At 43.7% G+C, this 18554-nt stretch overlaps 1 protein-coding gene across 3 annotated transcripts in view; it reads left to right on the top strand.

Moving 5' to 3' along the window:
• Nucleotides 1-17834, top strand: part of USP24 (ubiquitin specific peptidase 24) — a 135881-nt gene extending 118047 nt beyond the window's left edge. For 2 of the 3 annotated variants that reach the window (XM_055304866.1, XM_055304865.1), the window contains exons 59-68: nucleotides 1174-1276; nucleotides 2786-2907; nucleotides 4197-4310; nucleotides 6189-6254; nucleotides 8854-8920; nucleotides 10017-10095; nucleotides 12323-12398; nucleotides 12788-12874; nucleotides 13208-13318; nucleotides 15077-17834. In XM_055304866.1, the coding sequence (XP_055160841.1) occupies nucleotides 1174-1276; nucleotides 2786-2907; nucleotides 4197-4310; nucleotides 6189-6254; nucleotides 8854-8920; nucleotides 10017-10095; nucleotides 12323-12398; nucleotides 12788-12874; nucleotides 13208-13318; nucleotides 15077-15139 (888 nt within the window). In that variant the 3' untranslated portion in view covers nucleotides 15140-17834. The remainder of the gene's footprint in view (nucleotides 1-1173; nucleotides 1277-2785; nucleotides 2908-4196; nucleotides 4311-6188; nucleotides 6255-8853; nucleotides 8921-10016; nucleotides 10096-12322; nucleotides 12399-12787; nucleotides 12875-13207; nucleotides 13319-15076) is intronic. The other variant, XM_055304867.1, reaches the window with a different exon arrangement.
• The last annotated feature ends 720 nt before the right edge of the window (nucleotides 17835-18554 follow it).

Here is an 18554-nt window from a genome sequence, read left to right as displayed (position 1 = left end):
ATAAATGCTATTTATGGAGTACCTTTTATGCACCAGGCACATTGGTTACTTTACATGTTTTGCTTGATACAGTTCAGTAAAATAAGCATTTTCCTCCCCACTCTCAAGCAAGCTCAGAGAAGTTAAGTGTTCATGTGAGGTCACAGAGCTAAAGCATCATGGAGCAGGGACTCAGGCCCAGCTCTGCTTTCCCCTCCACATAACACATCACATAGGAACGTGTTCCTGTCTAGATGAGGAGACACAGACTTACTGCCCAGAGCTCCTCTCTGCCTCCTGCTATGCCACCTGTTGCTCTCTGTAACATCAGCAAGTACTGCCACCATAGCATACTCTGTGTTGATAGTGTGTTAAAATCCATGTCTTTGTTCATGTCACACTCTTTTGTATCTGTTGACCCTAGCAGTAGACTGACATTAACTGTAGTTAAATAAGATTTAATGTAATTAATAGTGTCATATAATCCATATTGTTTTACTTTTATGGGGCACACATAACATTGAAAACATTTTTACTTTTCATGTTTCATTGGGTCCTCAAAACCATGAAGGGGCAGGTAGGTCATCTCTGCCGTGACACAGAGAGGCCAGGGCTATTATGGTAAAGAACTTGCCCATGTCCACCTATCACCGTGAATGGCACAGGGGGGTCGAGCCACCAGCTTTCCAGCCTCCGGAGTTTTCCCCATCATACTAGGGTACGGGAAACTTAGCCAGCACATCAGAAGCATTCAGTACCTAAATTGAATACAGAAATGGAACTGTTTGAGAGCACAAGTTAATACGTCTTTGGGGAAAAAACACTTTCAGCTAGCTTATTAAAACCCATGACGGGCAGCCCGGGTGGCTCAGTGGTTTAGTGCCACCTTTGGCCCAGGGTATGATCCTGAAGACCCAGGATCGAGTCCCACGTCAGGCTCCCTGCGTGGAGCCTATGTCTGTGCCTCTGTCTCTCTCTCTCTCTCTCTCTCTCTCTCTCTCTCTCTGTATCTCTCATGAATAAATAAATAAAAATTTTTTAAACATTAAAAAAATAAAACCCATGACTTTGATCTCTTCTACCATCAAACATTGAAAAAGAATCATGGCTCAAAATAGCATGAGCCAGCCCATCCCTTCCTTTTTATGTTACTTCTAACCAAAATAACGTCCAGTATATTTTCTCTGTCAACAGATACGTCGGTGGAGTTCAGCACAAGCACGAGAACTTGGGAATCTTCATAATACAGTGGCATTACTGGTTTTGCATTCAGATGTCTCTTCTCAAAGGAATGTTGGTGAGCTTTTATTAAATAGAGAGAGAGTGAATTTGTCAGTATTGCATGGAGACTAATAATGCTAGCAATTAAATGAATGTTCCTTATTTTACTGTTTGATAGTTGAGGAACACTGAAAATTATTTGTTTTAATGCATGTTAAATTTCACCCTATTTTATTAGCTTGTCACAAAAGAAAGTCAATCATTTATTTGGTGGGCATGGGTCTACAAGTATTAAAAAAAAAAACACTCTGGAATTAGAGGCTAATCCACAGTTCATCCATCACCATAATTGACGCAGCTAATCTAGTGGGGAAAATAGCCAAGTGTGGGCTAGAGTCTCCTAGTGTTAACTTGACCAAGTCACCTGACCTTTCTGGTCCTTAGTACAAAATGGAAATATGAAAAACATAATTCCCCAGGCATAATGAGGATTTAATCAGATAAAATGTTAAAGTACTTTGTAAAGCTAAAGAGGATTCAGATGTAACTTATGTCATTGAAACGTGTTTGAATGCAAGATGTAGCTGGTACCTTTCTTGTTTTGTCCCCCAGAGCCAATAGCTCAGTCCTTATTTAGTGCAGCTGAGACAGATGTTGCCTCTGTGCTTATCCAGTGTTCTAATGTACGTGTGTACCACATCTTTACACTATTCTAGGCCCTGGCAGGACAGCACCAACAATAACAGTAATGACACAACAAAACAGCTGGAAAGTATCCAGGGTTTTCTGTGTGCTGTGGTCTTTCCACGGAGCTCTGGGGTTAGGTGTTTAATCTCCTCAGCAAGCCTATGGGGGATGGTCCCCTTTCCCAGACAGAGAAGCCACAGCAAGGCCAGGTTCATAGCTTGCACGGGCCTCCATCAGGAAGCAGCATAGGGCCTAGCATATGAGGCTAGCCTCTGACCACCAGCAGCTGTGGTAGGCATTCATACTGTGTGACCAGGAAGATCTGCTAGAAATCACAGAGCATCACTCTGCTCTGTAAGTGCCTCCTGACTCTCTAAAAGCACCACTGGGGAGCACCCCATGGCTGTGAGGCAGTTTGCGTCCTTCACTTTGACTCATACAGCTGAAAAGACTAAGGCTGCCTACCTAATTCGTGGGTTCAGACGGGTTTGTAAAAGAAAGATGTGAGTTCTCATTTTTTAGCATGTGGGTCAATTCTCCTTAGCATAAGTGGTGGTGGCTGGTATTTGAGGTCAGTTGTTGGAGCAACAAGTGTCTTATCCAGTGTTTTAGAGGCATTTGGACATTTTCTCATATACTATTTATATTTTTACTTCTTTCAAAGATTGTCTTGGGAGATCTTAAATAGTCACCCCAACAGCTTAGGCAGAAATGCTGTGAGAAGTAGACATCCTGTCTGCATGCCTGGCTTCCCCACCAGGCTGTGAGGGAATGAGCTATATGTACTAAGCTGCTGCGTGTGTGACACTTGAGAGAAACACTTCACCCTGTGGGTATCTGTCTCATGAAATGACATCAAGTGATGAAACAGGCTTGGTTTTTCTTTGGTCTCCTACAGCTCCTGGTCTATTTAAGCAACGGCCACCCATTAGTGTCGCCCCCTCCAGCCCCCTGCTGCCCCTCCACGAGGAAGTAGAGGCCTTGTTGTTCCTGTCTGAAGGGAAGCCTTACCTGTTAGAGGTATGTACTTGGTCTTCTTGAGCCTTTTTCTTTTTTCTTTTAAAGATTTATTTATTTATTCATGTAGAGAGAAAGAATGAGGCAGAGACACAGGCAGAGGGAGAAGCAGGCTCCATGCCAGGAGCCCAACGCAGGACTCGATCCCGGACTCCAGGGTCGCGCCCTGGGCCAAAGGCAGGCACCAAACCGCTGAGCCATCCAAGGATCCCCGAGCCCTTTTCTTTTTCTTTTCCTGTTACCTACTTGGGGAAAAATGCCTCTTGTAATATCTTCTGTGTCACTTGATATTTAAGAGAAAGAATGATTCTTTCATATTTTTTAAGATATTATTTATTCATGAGAGACACAGAGAGAGAGAGAGAGAGAAAGAGAGAGAGAGAAAGGGGCGCAGAGACACAGGCAGAGGGAGAAACAGGCCCCATGCAGGGAGCCTGACATGGGACTTGATCCCGGGCCTCCAGGATCACACCCTGGACTGAAGGCAGCGGTAAACTGCTGAGCCACCCGGGCTGTCCAGATTGATTCTTTCAAATTAATTTTTCTTCCTGGGTATACATGTCAGAAAGAAATGAGCTGAAGAGAATTTTTATGGTCCTCTCTGCAAGCAAGGATCAGACATCTGGGCCCAGCCCTGCTCATTCCCCCCTCCAAGTCTCAGGAGGAGGTGAACGACACTTCTGCAAGAAGATATTAGGAGTTTATTAGGAAAGGATTTTGTTCCCCATCTATTATGTCTGTCTCTGGTTCTGGAATGCCACAACTCTGGATCACACTTGTTTTATAAACCTCAGGAGTGTAGGAGTGTGCTGCTCACAGCCCTTGGTTGTTGCACCACTCACTGTGTGGCCCATCTGTAGCCTGAGTCCCTTCCTCTTCTTTCCAGAGCCACCTACTGGTGGCTTGATTTACATGTATAAACCTATGAGCTGTATGTCCTACTGGTTTTTTAATTATGTTGACAGTACTGCGCACTCCTTTTTAAAGATTTTTTTTGCTTAACATTGTTTACTTTGGGGATCTATCAGTGATTCTTTTAATTTGGTGCTGGGGGTATACACTTGGGGCATTTACCTTTGAAAATCTGATAAAAGTAACTCCCGGGGGGGAAAAATGCACATTTGCAGATTTTTTTCAGACAGACTTAGAAACCTCTAGTAGTTAAGAAAGCCTATTGTGAGGCAATGTTGAAGATCTTAAATCTGAGTACATTACAGTTAAAATCAGAAACAACATAGCGATAGTGAACTGCAACATAAGAAAAGTTTACTCCTTTTATACTCTCCCACTAGGTAATGTTTGCTTTGCGAGAGCTGACTGGCTCTCTCCTGGCTCTCATCGAGATGGTCGTGTACTGCTGTTTCTGTAATGAGCACTTCTCCTTCACCATGCTGCATTTCATTAAGGTAGGACCCCAGTACGGCCTGTTGAAAGTTGATAGTCTGCTACTGAGACTCTAAGAAAGTGTACCTTTGCTCTTAGGCAGTATACTTCTTTTAATAACCTTAGTTGCTTTTCCTAATTATAAAAACATACAGCCTCGTTTAAAAAAAAAAAAAGAATAAAAAGAACTCAGAGTCTCACCATTCATTGCTAATCACCATGAACATTCTCCTAGGTCTCCCTTTTATTTTCTGTGCATGTATTTTAACATGATTAAAATTTTACTGTCTTTATGATTCTATGTCTTTTTTTCACTTGGCATTTATAAGTATTTTTTCATATCATTACATTACCGCTGAGGATATTTCATTTACTCATGTACCATAATTTACTTAGCCATTCCCTTCCTAGTGAGGCATTTTGCACTGGGCTTAATTTTTAGCTATTTAGAATATATTTTACATATTTTATAGTTAATGATATGCTTTGGTGACAATTATTATGTAAAATAGCTTTCCAGCTTCAGGTCCTTTTCCTAGACAATTTAAAAATCAAAAATAGGTTGGCAATATAGTTCATAAGGAAGCTGTGACCAGTGTCGTAATTAATATATGTTGCTCCAAGCACTGTTCTAGGCATAGTACATATTTAATTCACCCAATTCTCAAGTAGTCCTGTGATGTGTGATGTAAATACTGTTATCATCACCATTTTACAGTTGAGAAACTGAGGCGCAGAGTAAGTAACTTGCCCAGTGGCAGAGTGGGAATTCGAACATTGGCAGTCTGGCTCCACGGCCGTGCCCTTAACCATGTTGTTCACTGCCTTTCTAGGTCCTACCAGAAAAACCAATCAGCCTGCACGTATTTTTATTAGGTTTTTGTTTTTTAGTTTTTCATCTTTAATTTTTAATTACCTGTCGGCATCTGCTTTGTGAAAGATTAAAAAATACAAGTAAGGCCAAAGCCCACTTGGCCCACTACCAATCACCATTGTCCCCTGTCTGCCCCGTCCCAAGGGTCAGTACTGTCACCTTGGTATGTATCCTTCCAGGCCTCTTTTGGTAAATTTACACTGCATATAGTAGTTTCTGCCACGCGTTCATACCTGTGTCAGGATTTGTAATAGTGACACACTAAGTGTTCACAAGCAGCAGGTGGTCAGGGGATTGTGTGGACACATAATCCAGGCTCTTGCTAAAACGTGTTTCCCTCAGCCTTTATCTGTGAAACCCTGTATCACAGGTGACGGAGTTTCTCTTCCTACTCTTTACTAATTATATGACCTCTGCTGTCAGGTTGGGAGAAGTCTGACTTGACCTCACAGAGTGTGAAGATTCAGTGAGCTGTGACACCCAGGGTGCCTCCTTTGTGCCAGCACTAGTGCCTGGGAGGGCGGTAGTATAATGCCGCGTCCCCTCTCGTGGCGCACATGCATAAGGTTGCCAAAGTGCACAGCACAGTGTGATTCTGACAAACCTTCATTCCTTCCGTATTATGTCTCAGCAGAGTCTGCATTTTCATAAACTGACTTTTCTTATATACGTCCTCATAGTGTACTTAACCCAGAGCACATATTCTGGAAAACCAAATAGAATATGTATCTATACATATAAAGGATATGTATAGAAGCAGAAATTTGAGCCTGTTCACTAAAAGCTCTGTCTTCCTGCCTTTCTCCTCTCTCCTTCCTAATTTCATAGTAAAGTATCACAGTGTTGCCATGCCACAATCCATAGAGACTGTGCTGGTCCAGGCTTAGCAATTGGGCAAACTGAAGCCCAGAGAAGGCAGGTGATAGTGGTAAGTGTAGAGTTTGCAGCCAGTTCTGGTGCTCACCACTCTGATATGCTTTCTACTGAAGGCTCACTGGAATTTTTATGCTTTTAAAAAATATTTCAGAATCAACTAGAAACAGCTCCACCCCATGAGCTAAAGAATACGTTCCAGCTACTTCATGAGATACTGGTAAGTGAAAATGTTCCGATCCTCTCATGGTGTTGGTTATGTTCACTAGTGAGCACATGTTTGTAAATAATAAAGCTGTGTGTCCTTGTACAATTTTGCACTCATTTGGTCTGCACTGAGTCATCCCTGAGTACATCGAGGTCAGTCATGGTTTTCACTACTGCTTGAGAGGCAAGCGGTAGGAGAACCACCTCGCGGGGGGCTCACAGTTCAGGGAAGGGGCCAGACGAGGACAGGCGGTGACAGAGCAGAGAACCAGCTAGTGGCAGAGACGGCTTTACTGTGGCTGAAGAACCCTGCTACGCACAGACCTTGCCTCCTTTAAACGTTAAGACTGCCAGAGGTAAATTGCTGGCTCTACAGTTCATTCAAATCTAAGACACCCTGGACTCTGTGTACTACTAAAGATACTGTTTACAAGCCAAGAAACTGGCATGTAATTGACTATAGGATACATTTCCGAAGTATTGAATGCAGAGAATTCACTTGTAAAGCAGTAAAATACATTATTGTTAGAAAGTAGAGCTTAGCAAAGTGGAGGGATTTGCCCAAGGCGCCACGCTTGCATTAAAGTGACAGAGCCAAGATTTGAGCCAAGGAGCTGGCCCCAGAGCCCACGCTGGCCACCAGAGCTGGTGTGCAGGGACTGTAAATAAGTGGCATGACCAGGAGAAGAGGGAGCTGATGAGAACTTGAGGGGAAAAGCTTAGACCACATCATGAAAGGTTGCAGGTGCCCAGGGCATGTGGGCTTTTCCCCATAGGCCCTTGGCTGCACACCAGTGGCCAGGTTCAGCCTATATGCCTGTTTTATTTGACCTAAAGTTGTTTTGTTTTATAATATCTAAATCCTGACCCATGTTGAGAAACCAGTAGTATGGTGAATTGGTCCCATTTCCCCAGTCACCTAGCACGGTTAGCAGCTGGCACCCCCCAGTGAGGCACATGCTGTGCGGTCTGCCTCTGTCCTCACGGCTCCACAGCATCATACCTAGCCTACTTTGTTCGTTTCTTGTCATCCTGGCGTCTGTAGACATTTCAGTTTGCAACCTCCGTCATCACTGGTAGGCGCTGTGGGTGGGCTTTAACAGGAAAGTGTTATGACTTGATTTAGGTTAGAAGGGTTCCCCTGGCACTTGTTTTGAAAGACTGACAGAGGAAGGAAGCCACGTTGGAACTGAAAGACCACCTTGGTGCATGTGCCAATAATCTGAGAAGTAGCAAGGCCTGTACAGAGGAGAGACAGAGCAGAGGTGACAAGGGCTAGGCCTCCACTTACTTGGGAAAGAAAAACAGTAGACTGTAGTGACTGGATGTGAGCCGATGAGTGTCTAGCCCAAGGCTCCCTAAATAGGAGAGACTGGGTTCCCTTCAGGTTCCCAAGACTTCACATAGGCCTGGGCACATAGGCTGGTCATTTAATAAACACTTCTGAATGAGGAAAGACATCATGGGTGGTGTTTATAAAAAGCCCATCTCTCTTGTCCTTTACCTCTTTTTGATCCTAGTACTTTTAATAAAATACAGAAGATTATTGCTCCTCAGGAGTAGGACTGTGTATTGTTCATCTGCTCAGCAGCAAACCACTTAGCTTATGGCCCTGTGCACTAGAGGTACAGCTGTGAGCAGGGCACGGTTCCAGCCCAGTGTAGCATGGCAGCACAAACCTCCATGCAGGGTGTAGAGCTGAATTGTAACAAAACTCTGACATGGTTTGGATACACAATTCAGATGCTTGGGATCCTGAAATTTATATCCTTGTAGCCCACTGTACCTTCCTCTAGAGAACTATAGAGGGTAGTGGGTAAGGACATACACATAGGAAATGAGTGGATCTTCAACTATTACTTAAAATTGTTCGTCTTTGGTTTAAAATTTAAGGAGGCCCTGGCTGGTTCAGTCAGAGAGCATGTGTCTCTTGATCTTCAGATTGTGAGTTCAAGCTCCACAATGGGGAGTAGATTGTACTTAAATAAAATAAAATAAGATTTATTGAGGTATGTGCCAGTGACATGTTCATTTGTATTGGATTTTGTTAAGTCAGGAACTGAAGTAATCTCTTGAACAGAATCTTTTTTTTTTTTATTTCATTTAAATTCAGCTAATTAACATAAAACGTATTGGTTTCAGAGGTAGAGGTCACTGATTCATCAGTCTTATATAATACCCAGTGCTCATGACATCCCATGACCTCCTTAATGCCTATCACCCAATTACCTCATCTCCCCCATCCAGCGATCCTGTTTGTTTCCTGTGATTAAGAGTCTCTTATGGTTTGTCTTTCTCTCTGATTTCATCTTGTTTTATTCTTTCCTCTCTTCCCCTATGATCCTGCTTTGTTTCTTAAATTCCACATATGAGTAAGATCATATAATTGTTTTTCTCTGACTTATTTTACTTAGCATAATATCCTCCAGTTCCAGCCATGTCATTACAAATGGCAAGATTTCTTTTTTTTAATGGCTGAGTAGTAATGCATTGTATATATCTAAACTGCATCTTCTTTATCCATTCATCGAACAGAATCAAAAAGACCCCAGTGAGTGGCATTATACAAGTTCCTTTTTTATTTACCAGCCTTTGTTTCCTTCCTGTCACAGGTCATTGAAGATCCCATACAAGTGGAGCGGGTCAAATTTGTATTTGAGACAGAAAACGGTTTATTAGGCAAGTACCTTGGCCTTCCTGAGAAATGTCTATAGCAGACATGCAGACAGCCTCTTGTTCTGGCTGGCCTCCTCCCCAGCCAGTCTGCCTCGGCACTGTGCCCCAGCAGCGGCTCTGGAAGAGGCCTGTTGGAGTCATGGGCTCCCGCATTCTGGTCAGGAGAGGTGAAACCAAAGGATCTTACCAGCTGGACACTCTCCACTTTAGTCAGCAAGGTGCAGCTCAGGGTCCTTTTACTGGGTCAGCTAAGAGTCAACAAGCTAAAGGTTACTTTCTGATGCCAAAAGTCTTTCAATCAATGCATTGCAACCATTGAGGAGGGAAAGAGTAAAACCTTGGGCTCAAGATGTGTCATCAAGCTCATGAAATGGGATTTTTTTTTTTAACTTGTGGTGTGAATGTACCTGAATTTCTCTTATCTACTCATAAAAGTTTTTTGCAGAGTTTTCTTCAGAAAGCTAAGGTGGCTTTAATGAGCCATTTCTTAGAAAAAGAGTGGTTAGAAATTGTCCTCTCCAACACCCACCATCCCACCAGTATCCCCAGTTAATCTGAGTCATTGTAGATTTTGCTCTGTGGCAAGAGATTTAAGACCTCCTTTTATCACAGCAGAGAAATGTAAGCTAAAAAAGTTGTGTAGCTATGACATTGCAGGCCTCCAAGTGGCACCCAAGTTCTCTGTAACTTCCAGACCATAGACTTTGCAAGAGCAGACAGACCAAGGACTATTTATTTTTACATCCACAAAGAACAGAGCAGAAAGTATTTGTTGAAACAAACTAATATTGTAAATTTCCCATTTATCAAACTTACAGTGTTATCACTTCAATGTTTGAAGGTTTCTGAGTGAATAAGCAGCTTAGTTCCTTTCAGTTCTAAAAGCTAAACTTCCACTCCCACATAAGTTTCTGGAATACCATTTAAAGTAGTGTTTCTGTCCATTAGAATTGAGCCAGCACCAACCACCATGCTTTTAGTTAAGTGCCTTCTCTGCTACTAAAACCAGTTGGTTGTGAATGTTCAGAATGAGAGTGGTGTTACTGGGACCCACTCTCCGTGTGCTTTCTTGTCACAATTCCCTCTTCTTTTCACTCAGCCCTGATGCACCACAGCAACCATGTGGACAGCAGTCGCTGCTACCAGTGTGTCAAATTTCTTGTAACTCTTGCTCAAAAGTAAGTATTGACTCAAAATTCACCATTGGAAATGGTGTTTTCAGTTGCAAGTCAAATATGACTGGGGAAAAAATCTACCTTGGTTTTGTTCCTAGAGAGCCTGACTCAGGGCATGCTTTGGATGGTTTGAAACATACTCACGTGATCTCCATGATCTCCGAGAGATGTGAGGGAGGGATGTCAGAGGAGCAGCAGGTCTTATGGAATCCAAGAAAAAAAAGGCTAAACCAGCAGGTCTTATGCAGGAAAGGCAAGAATCGAGAGATTCGAGGACCTTCACAGCAAGGGTTCACGAACTTGCACTTGAGATGGCTTAAATGTAACTTCCCTGCCAGCTCTGTCAGTTTCTAAATCCTCACTTTCAAAACAGCCTCTCAAAAGGCAGAATCCTGTTACAGCTCCTTACACTTATTAGGACCCCAGGCACTGTGCTAAATACGTTATCTTGCTTGCACTGAATCATTGCAACAGCTCCTCAAGGGCAGGCGCTGTGGGCCTCACAGCATGGGTGGTGTAGGTGTGCGTGGCCTTGTGTGCAGTCAGAGCAGAGACAGACGCACTTTAAGGCACAGGTTATTTTTCCCTTTTTATTTAATTGTAGCAAAATACAGACAACATAAAATTTGTCATTTTAACCATTTTTAGGTTTACAAAGCAGGGGCATTAAGTGCCTTCATGTTATCATACCATCCGTTTCCCAAACCTCCTCATCTGCCCAAGCTCAAAGTCTATCCTGATTCTACAGGAACTATTCCCCCTCCCCCCTGGCAGCCATCCTTATACTTCCTCTCTCTGAACTGGACGAATTGCACTGCTCCTATACGTGGAATCACCCAGTTATTTGTCTTTTGTGCCGCTTATTTATTTCACTCAGCATGAGGTACCCCATGTTCATCCAAGGTGTAGCCTGTGCCAGAACTTCTTCCTTCTTTAAGGCTGAACACTATGCCACTGTATAGCTATACCACATTTTGTTTGTCCATTTATTAGTTGACAGACAGTTGGGAAGCAGGGGTTCTCAGTGTTCAAATGAACCTTAGTGGCTTTCGGTCTCAACTCCCTTGCGTAGAGTGTGAGCACACAGAGCACAAGCAGCTGCATGCCCCCCCCCCCAGGTTACTGAGTGGACTGCCCTGCCACCGCTGGGTCCCACACCAAGCCTGCCTTACAGCTTAATTGATTCTACACCAGATTTTTACTGATTCTTAAGCATGGGGATTGCTATTCTTACATTTATGCCAAAATAAGAGTAAGAAATCTGTTGGGCTCAAGCTGCTGCTACATCTGAGCGTCTTGAACAGATTGTATGCCTAGTTGAAATAATGCGTAAACGTGCATCTTCCAGATGACATAGCATTGTGGACACAGGTGGAGACTGTCCTGCCACAATTGTGGGTGCGTTAATTAGGCTTGATGTTGGCAGCATAAGTGTTCGCCTAAGTGGCATTTCCAGGTCATACTGGGGCCACATGGTGTGTCTGATGCCAGCCCATCAGTGTCTTTATGTATATATTTCTGTGTTCTCCATCCCTCCATTCTGTACAGACATCATCACTGTCAGTACTGTCTGAGTATGAAGGACAGCTTTCTAAATGGGCACACAAAATGCAGAGAGAGGGGATTCAGGACCCCAGTCTAAAATTGTTTTTCTCATAATATCATTCTTACTCAAATCACAAAAATTTAAGACTCATTTCTGTTGTTAATTTTTTTTTTAAGATTTTCTTTTTAAGATTTTATTTATTTATTCATGAGAGACACAGAGGGAGGGAGAGAGGCAGAGACACAGGCAAAGGAAGAAATAGGCTTCATGCAGGGAGCCTGATGTGGGACTCGATCTCAGGACTCCAGGATCACGCCCTGGGCTGAAGGCAGATGCTTAACCCCAGAGCCACCTAAGCGTCCCTTATTTCTGTTATTAAATGGACAGTGTGTTATGGGATGTTTCTGTTTAATTTTATTTTTTAGTTGCCATCTTTGAATTGTAATAGGATTGAGTGGGTGAGGTAGTCCTAGATAAAAGACTTTTCACTATGTATTTACCTTTTCCTACCTTTTGAAGTTAATACATAGGAATGTATCCAAACCAAAACAAGTGAAAATTTAAATAAAGACAACTGAACTTTAGTGAAGATAGTATTTGTGGATCAAAATCAAAAGGTAATATAGATTAAATAAGCATATGTGCAGGGAAAGCCTTTGTCTATTACAAATTCCCACCTGCCAGGTGTCCTGCTGCTAAGGACTACTTCAAGGAGAATTCCCACCATTGGAGCTGGGCCGTACAGTGGCTACAAAAGAAGGTAAGTGCGGTTTGAACTTTGCTGGCTATCACACAGGAATCAATAACAACTCACCTAGTCAGGAAGAATCTCTTCATTTGGAGACTAGCCTTGATTATTTTCAGACTTCAAACTTTTTTCAGTACAGTTGATGATACCTGTCACTACGCCTGAAGTTCCTATCTTAACATGGTGTCTTAACTTTATGGGTGAGAGAGGAGGGGTGATTATATAAGACGGAGTAGTTCCCTGAGCTCTTAAGACTGGACGTGAAACCCTATTGTGATAGAAGATCTGGGAGGATCAGTGTGCTATGTTAGGTGCTTTTTATATTCAAATATCTACTGATGGTAATTATGGACTCATGTGGGCTTGTCATCTCTGATGGCATTTTTGACCTTCCATCTCAGATGTCAGAACATTATTGGACACCACAGAGTAATGTCTCTAATGAAACATCAACTGGAAAAACCTTTCAGCGAACAATTTCAGCTCAGGTGAGGCTTCTCTTTTGGTTTGGCATGGCTCAAAATCCCATAGATAGGATTTTTGGTGTTTCTCACAAGCCAGTCTCAGAGACAAGAGGTGTGAGGTTCAAAATGAGAAGTGACAGAAGAAGCGAATTTCTATGAAGAGAGAGCATGTTGTCGGGCAAATTAGGTGCCAGAAGAAAAGCAGTGTGGGTAGCAGAGGTTAAAGGGTGCCTTGGTGGCTGCCGGGAAGACACTACCTGGAGGCTCCCACTGCCTCCAAAGATCGAGTGAAGGATCGACTTCTGCTGCCACTGCACATCGCCTGACTTTTTCCTCTTGTGTCTAAATCTCTCACAGGACACATTAGCCTATGCCACAGCTTTGCTGAATGAGAAAGAGCAATCTGGAAGCAGTAATGGGTCGGAGAGCAGTCCCGCAAATGAGAACGGAGAGAGGCATTTACAACAGGTATTGCTATAGCCCACATCCTCATGGGAAAGGGTGCCACCTGCTCTGAAACTTTCCAAAAAGAATTTCCTTAATCAAGAAAAAAGGAGACCCCAGCTCCACCCTCTGGTGATCCCTGCCCAGGGCTCACCAGCAATGTGCCTACAGAGTGGAACAGTGCTGCAGACAACAGTTACAACGAGGCTCTGACCTGTCTCTGGCTAGCAGTGCAGGCATCCCTGAGGTAGGCCTGATAAAGCATGGCCACAGAGGTGTTCATTCCAGCTGATTCTCTGCATTCTGTGGGGTTGTGACAAATCACCCCTTCCATCTTTTTGGCTCTTACCAGCCTTCCTAGAAACACAGATCCTTGAAGGGAAGGGCTACTGAAATACACTTGTCAGGGGAATCAGAGAATAATTTTAAGCTTATTTAAAAAAAAAAAAATGAACGTTTTCAGTACTGCTCAGCCTAGTAGAAAAAGGAGTGAAATACATATAGAATACTTACTGACAAAGCAGGTGGAAACGTCATGGAGTGTGTCGTGCCTGCCCTCAGCCTGGCTAACCTCCCATGAGGGCAGGCTCCTCTGGAATTCCACCACAGGGCTTGGCACAAAGGCCTCATTAAATGAGTCTTGATGATGCCGTGTGTGCCATTTTTTTTTTAACCCTTCAGATCCTCACAACCACCTGATAAGGTCCCTGTTACCCTGACTTTAGAGAAGGGAATCATTTCTGGGTTTTTTTGTTTTGTTTTGTTATTTTGTTTTGTTTTTAAGATTTTACTTATTTATGCATGAGAGACAGAGAGAGGCAGAGACACAGGCAGAGGGCGAAGCAGGCTCCATGCAGGGAGCCCAACGTGGGACTCTATCTGAGAACTCCAGGATCATGTCCTGGGCCAAAGGCAGATGCTCAATCGCTGAGCCACCCAGGCTTCCCTCAGTTTGACCTTTTAAATAGCTCCCGGGCATCTGTTCCATTGTCATAAGCACCTTAGTGCTTCCTGACAACTCTGCCTCCTGACAACTCTGCCTCGCTCTTGCTTCCTTTGCTTCATCTGCTTAAACCCTTCATGGCTCTCCATTCCCATCAGGGTAAAGGCTGGAATCTTCAGCACAGTCCTGCTTGATTTGGCCCCTGCCCATCTTTCCCTTTCCCTGCTTCGTTTGCTGAGTTCTGGATACCAGTGGCCGCCTTGTAGTTTATAAGATACCCTTTTCCTTCTACCTCGGGCCTCCCCTACTCACCCTTGTCTGTCTTCCACTTGGCTTTATGGGTCACTTTGCAGAGACTCCCTTCTCCTTCCCCACCCCTACCCCCAGCTAGATGAGTCCCAGGACACACAGCAGGCATTCAGATCTTTGTTGGCGTGTAAGCAAAGTTCCCCAGCTGGGGATGGAAGCAGAATTCAGGAGTGACCAGGGCCATCTTCAGCAGTGTGGCTCAGTGCCCAGCACAAAGCAATTCTATCACATTACTCCCCTGAGCAACTCCCCTGAGCTGTAATGAGTGCTGTGTGCTCTGTTGCCTAGTGGCATGGTGATCTGAGGTAGGTCACTGGGTGCTTTCAGTGATTTCATGAGAACATAGGAATGAGAGTTTGCATAATCAGGCACTGCTGAATAGGAGTGTTGCAGTTAGGTTTTATTACCCTGCAATAAACATTTAGTTGTTAAATGCACACGTTTACCCAACACAAATAAATCAGTGGGCCCAGAGAAACTTTTCTCTCACTTTACTGTCTGTGAATTGGACTTCCTTCTCTTTCTCGAAGGGTTCAGAGTCCCCCATGATGATTGGTGAGTTGAGAAGTGACCTTGACGATGTGGATCCCTAGAGGAACAGCCCGCCCGGTGCACAGTGAGGAGTCACTGCTCTGTTGTGGGTGCTCAGCGCTGTTTTGAAATCAGATTCTCACCCTTGAGCCCTTTAGAAGAGCCCGAAGCTTGGACTAGGGGAACCCGTCATGATCTCAGAGGAGTGTGTGTTTTTAAAGAAGGCACTCTTGCCCCCTGGAGAAGGTTCAGGAGCTGTGTGGCAATGGGAGAACTGTCTCTGGATCAGCTGTCCTGGGGCACAGTCCACAGATGGCTTCACATCTGTGTGGAGATTCTAGGAAATAAAACCGGTGGCAGACTTTGTCGTTACACAAACATACAAGAGGGAATGGGGTAAAGCTGTTGCTTTCTCTACAAAGCTACAAAAGAAATTCCTTTGGTTTTTATATTAAAAAAAAAAAAAAAAGCAAGCTGCCTTTAGATATGTGAGGGCAAATTTTTAATCTTGCAGTAACATTGAATAGGAATATCCAATTTAAAATGATGTAAAGATAGGCGATACAATTCCTTTTCATTGTAAAATAGTAGTTAAAGAACTCCGTTTACACAGACCTTTGTATTTAATATGTCTCCCTATTTGTATAGAATTTCAGACGGGTCAGAATGCGAGCCCTGGGCATAAAGTTGGATCTTGATGGAATGTTACCAGGATCAAAAATTGGGAAACTTATTATGCTCTTTAAAGTATTTTTCTGATATAATTGAGGTTGAAAAGAGCAATAAAAAAAAAAAATAAAAAATAAAAAAGTCCTCCAGAAGTACAAGGTGCATTCTATGACATCAATCACTAAAGAAGTTATGGAATTTTTCCCCAAATTTTGAAAACAAAAATAAAGAGCACTTTAAATTATAATTTTACTGAGTTGGACTTCATAAAATCATCTTTTTAATGCTTGGAGACATATTGAATAAACTGTAGTCTTAAATCATGTGATCTGCAATCATTTGCTTTTGCTTAAAATATAATTACTGAAATCCTTGGTACTGGTTGTATATGAAGTTAAGTATTTGAGTTGAGAAGTGCTGCTCTGTGAGTTGTAGTAATTTTAATGCAGAGAAGGAACTTGACACTTTGTTTCTCTTCAACATGACTAAGAACACTGAAGAGACAAGATTTATTTTCCCGGAAATAACCAGAAAGTAATTGAACAACTATCCATCTTGTGTCGGTATTTCCCCGAGTAAAGCAGTAAAGCACCATCCACTCATTTCAGATTAGATACCAGCTTCCCTTTTCCAGAGGGGAGAAGGGGATATGCCAACGTATTTCATATATTTGTACGTTTTGTATTTTGAGTTTCTACACCCATCTTCAACCCAATTTTGCCTTTAGTTACGTGTTCTGCCTTGTTTCCAACTCACCGTGCACGGAACTGGGGAAGCTTAGGAAGTGCCAGGTCACCCCTGTTGGTTAGATTTGCCAAGTCAGAGAGGCATGGCCAGCCCCAAAGTGCCTTTTTGGTGGCTTTCGCATTGCGTGGACACAGGACAGACAGCTTTCATCACTGTGCGCTCCAGCACCCAGCCCCTTCACTACTGAACGTTGAAGTAACTGTGCAGCTGGACCGCAGTTTGTATGCGTGTCTGCAGCCCCCGCAGCCCAGCGATGGCCACTGTCAAGGACACCGTGCAGATGGGGCTGCATTTAGAGCAGAACTGCACCCTCAGAATTGGTCAGAAGGAGTTGGCAAATTTTATATGGTTCTGCTGTTCTTGGAATTCCAAATGTGATGTTTTAAAATTGATTTTGAGTACCTAAATATTACCACGTCCTACTGTTTTCCCTACCCTATCCTCCGACTTCTCTCCACCCCCATCATGAAACAATTGTGTAGGACATGACCTTGAAATGCCAGTGATGATCTGTGTTGGGACATCATCGCTGGCAACTGCACTCTCAGGAGCCCAAATTCAGGAGTGAAATTGCCACTTCTAGTCCCTTATTTCCTATGGAAACAACGCCTCCCACAGCCCCCAGCACCTGCTGTCCTCACTGTAAGGCTCCATCAGGATCACCCGTCACTGTTGTGTGTCATACGCTCTGGTTAAGTTTGTTTGTGTTGTTGCTGCAATGACCATCATGCTCTTTGCCAGGAACCACTTGATTTCCAGCGGCTGCAGTCTACAACAAACCTGCTGATGACTTTTTTTTAAAGTGACACTTATGACAGGCTTACCTTGGAAGAGTTGTCATTTTTACTGCCAATTTTTTGGACGAAGATGTTTTTATAAATCTTTCAAAATGGTCTGCACATCGAGTAGGAATTGCACAACTAACTCAATGCTGTGTGTTCTCAAGACACTCCCTTCATGAGGCCCACCGCAGGGCACCGAGTCTGCCCTTGAGGGAAACGAACGAGCAGCCCAGCAGGTGTCCCGCCCACGACTTCTCCTGGAGTACTCACACGGTCACTGGCAACTAGAAGACATTATAGGACCTAGAGCATCTGTCCTCAGACTTAACCCTGTCTTGCCCCACCCTCCCTGCTAACATTGAGATGTGTGCAGTTACCTTTTGAGCTTGGAACAAGCAGACTGGAATTTCCCTCTGCTACCTCTTGTGTACAAAAATCTTGTTTATAAAATTTCAAAAGGAAGTAGATAAACGAAGGGAGAATCTTAATCCTAAATTTGGTTCATGAGTGGCAGAGTTCTTAGCTTCTAAGGGTATAAAATAAATTTTTCAAAAATGTAGAGCTGGAGTCTCACTGACCTTCTGCACGGTGCTGGGACATCGGGGCCTGTGGCCTGCTGCCAGATGGCCCTGGGATTGCTTTTAGATGGCACTGCTATGAGTAAGGCCTCTCTTTAATAATGATGGGTGATGGGTCTTCTGAGCCTTCTGCAGCTCTGTCCTCTGGATAGCCTGACTGTTTCAGGATTAATTTGCCAAGCTTGGACAAGGATACCCAACTCAGGCTGATGGCCTACAAACATGTCCCCCGTGGCCATTAGGCCTCCCACATGGTCCCAGTATAAATCACGTCCCTGGTCAAGCTGGGCTTCCTGCTAGACCATGGGTGTCAGCCTCCCTCCTGATGTCCTGCATGTGCACAGCACACATGGCTCCCCTTTCATGGGACCTTTTGCTGCTGCAGACTTTCCCCTTCTGTGGCCCACACCCATTCCTCTCCTACTTTCAGTGACCACCTGTCAACATAGGCAAAATCCAAGTCATTTCCTTCTCTCAATCATGGAGCAGTTAGGGATGGCTATCTCATGAACCAACACCGGAATCTGCCCTCTAGGGGAAAAGGGGATGTCCAGCACCGAGGAGCAGGCCAAGGTGCCTGTGCACAGAGGAACACAGTCCTCTTCTGGCACTCAGGCTGTTGGCATCGGGAAAGTTCTTGGATCACTTTCTATGATGCTAAATTGTCAGAAAATACAGCTGAGGATTTTTGCTTTGTAGGC

The sequence above is a fragment of the Nyctereutes procyonoides genome, unplaced genomic scaffold (genome assembly GCF_905146905.1).
Source record: "Nyctereutes procyonoides isolate TBG_1078 unplaced genomic scaffold, NYPRO_anot_genome, whole genome shotgun sequence".
NCBI classification, from domain to species: Eukaryota; Metazoa; Chordata; class Mammalia; order Carnivora; family Canidae; genus Nyctereutes; species Nyctereutes procyonoides.
This window is presented reverse-complemented; position numbering and strand designations above follow the sequence as displayed.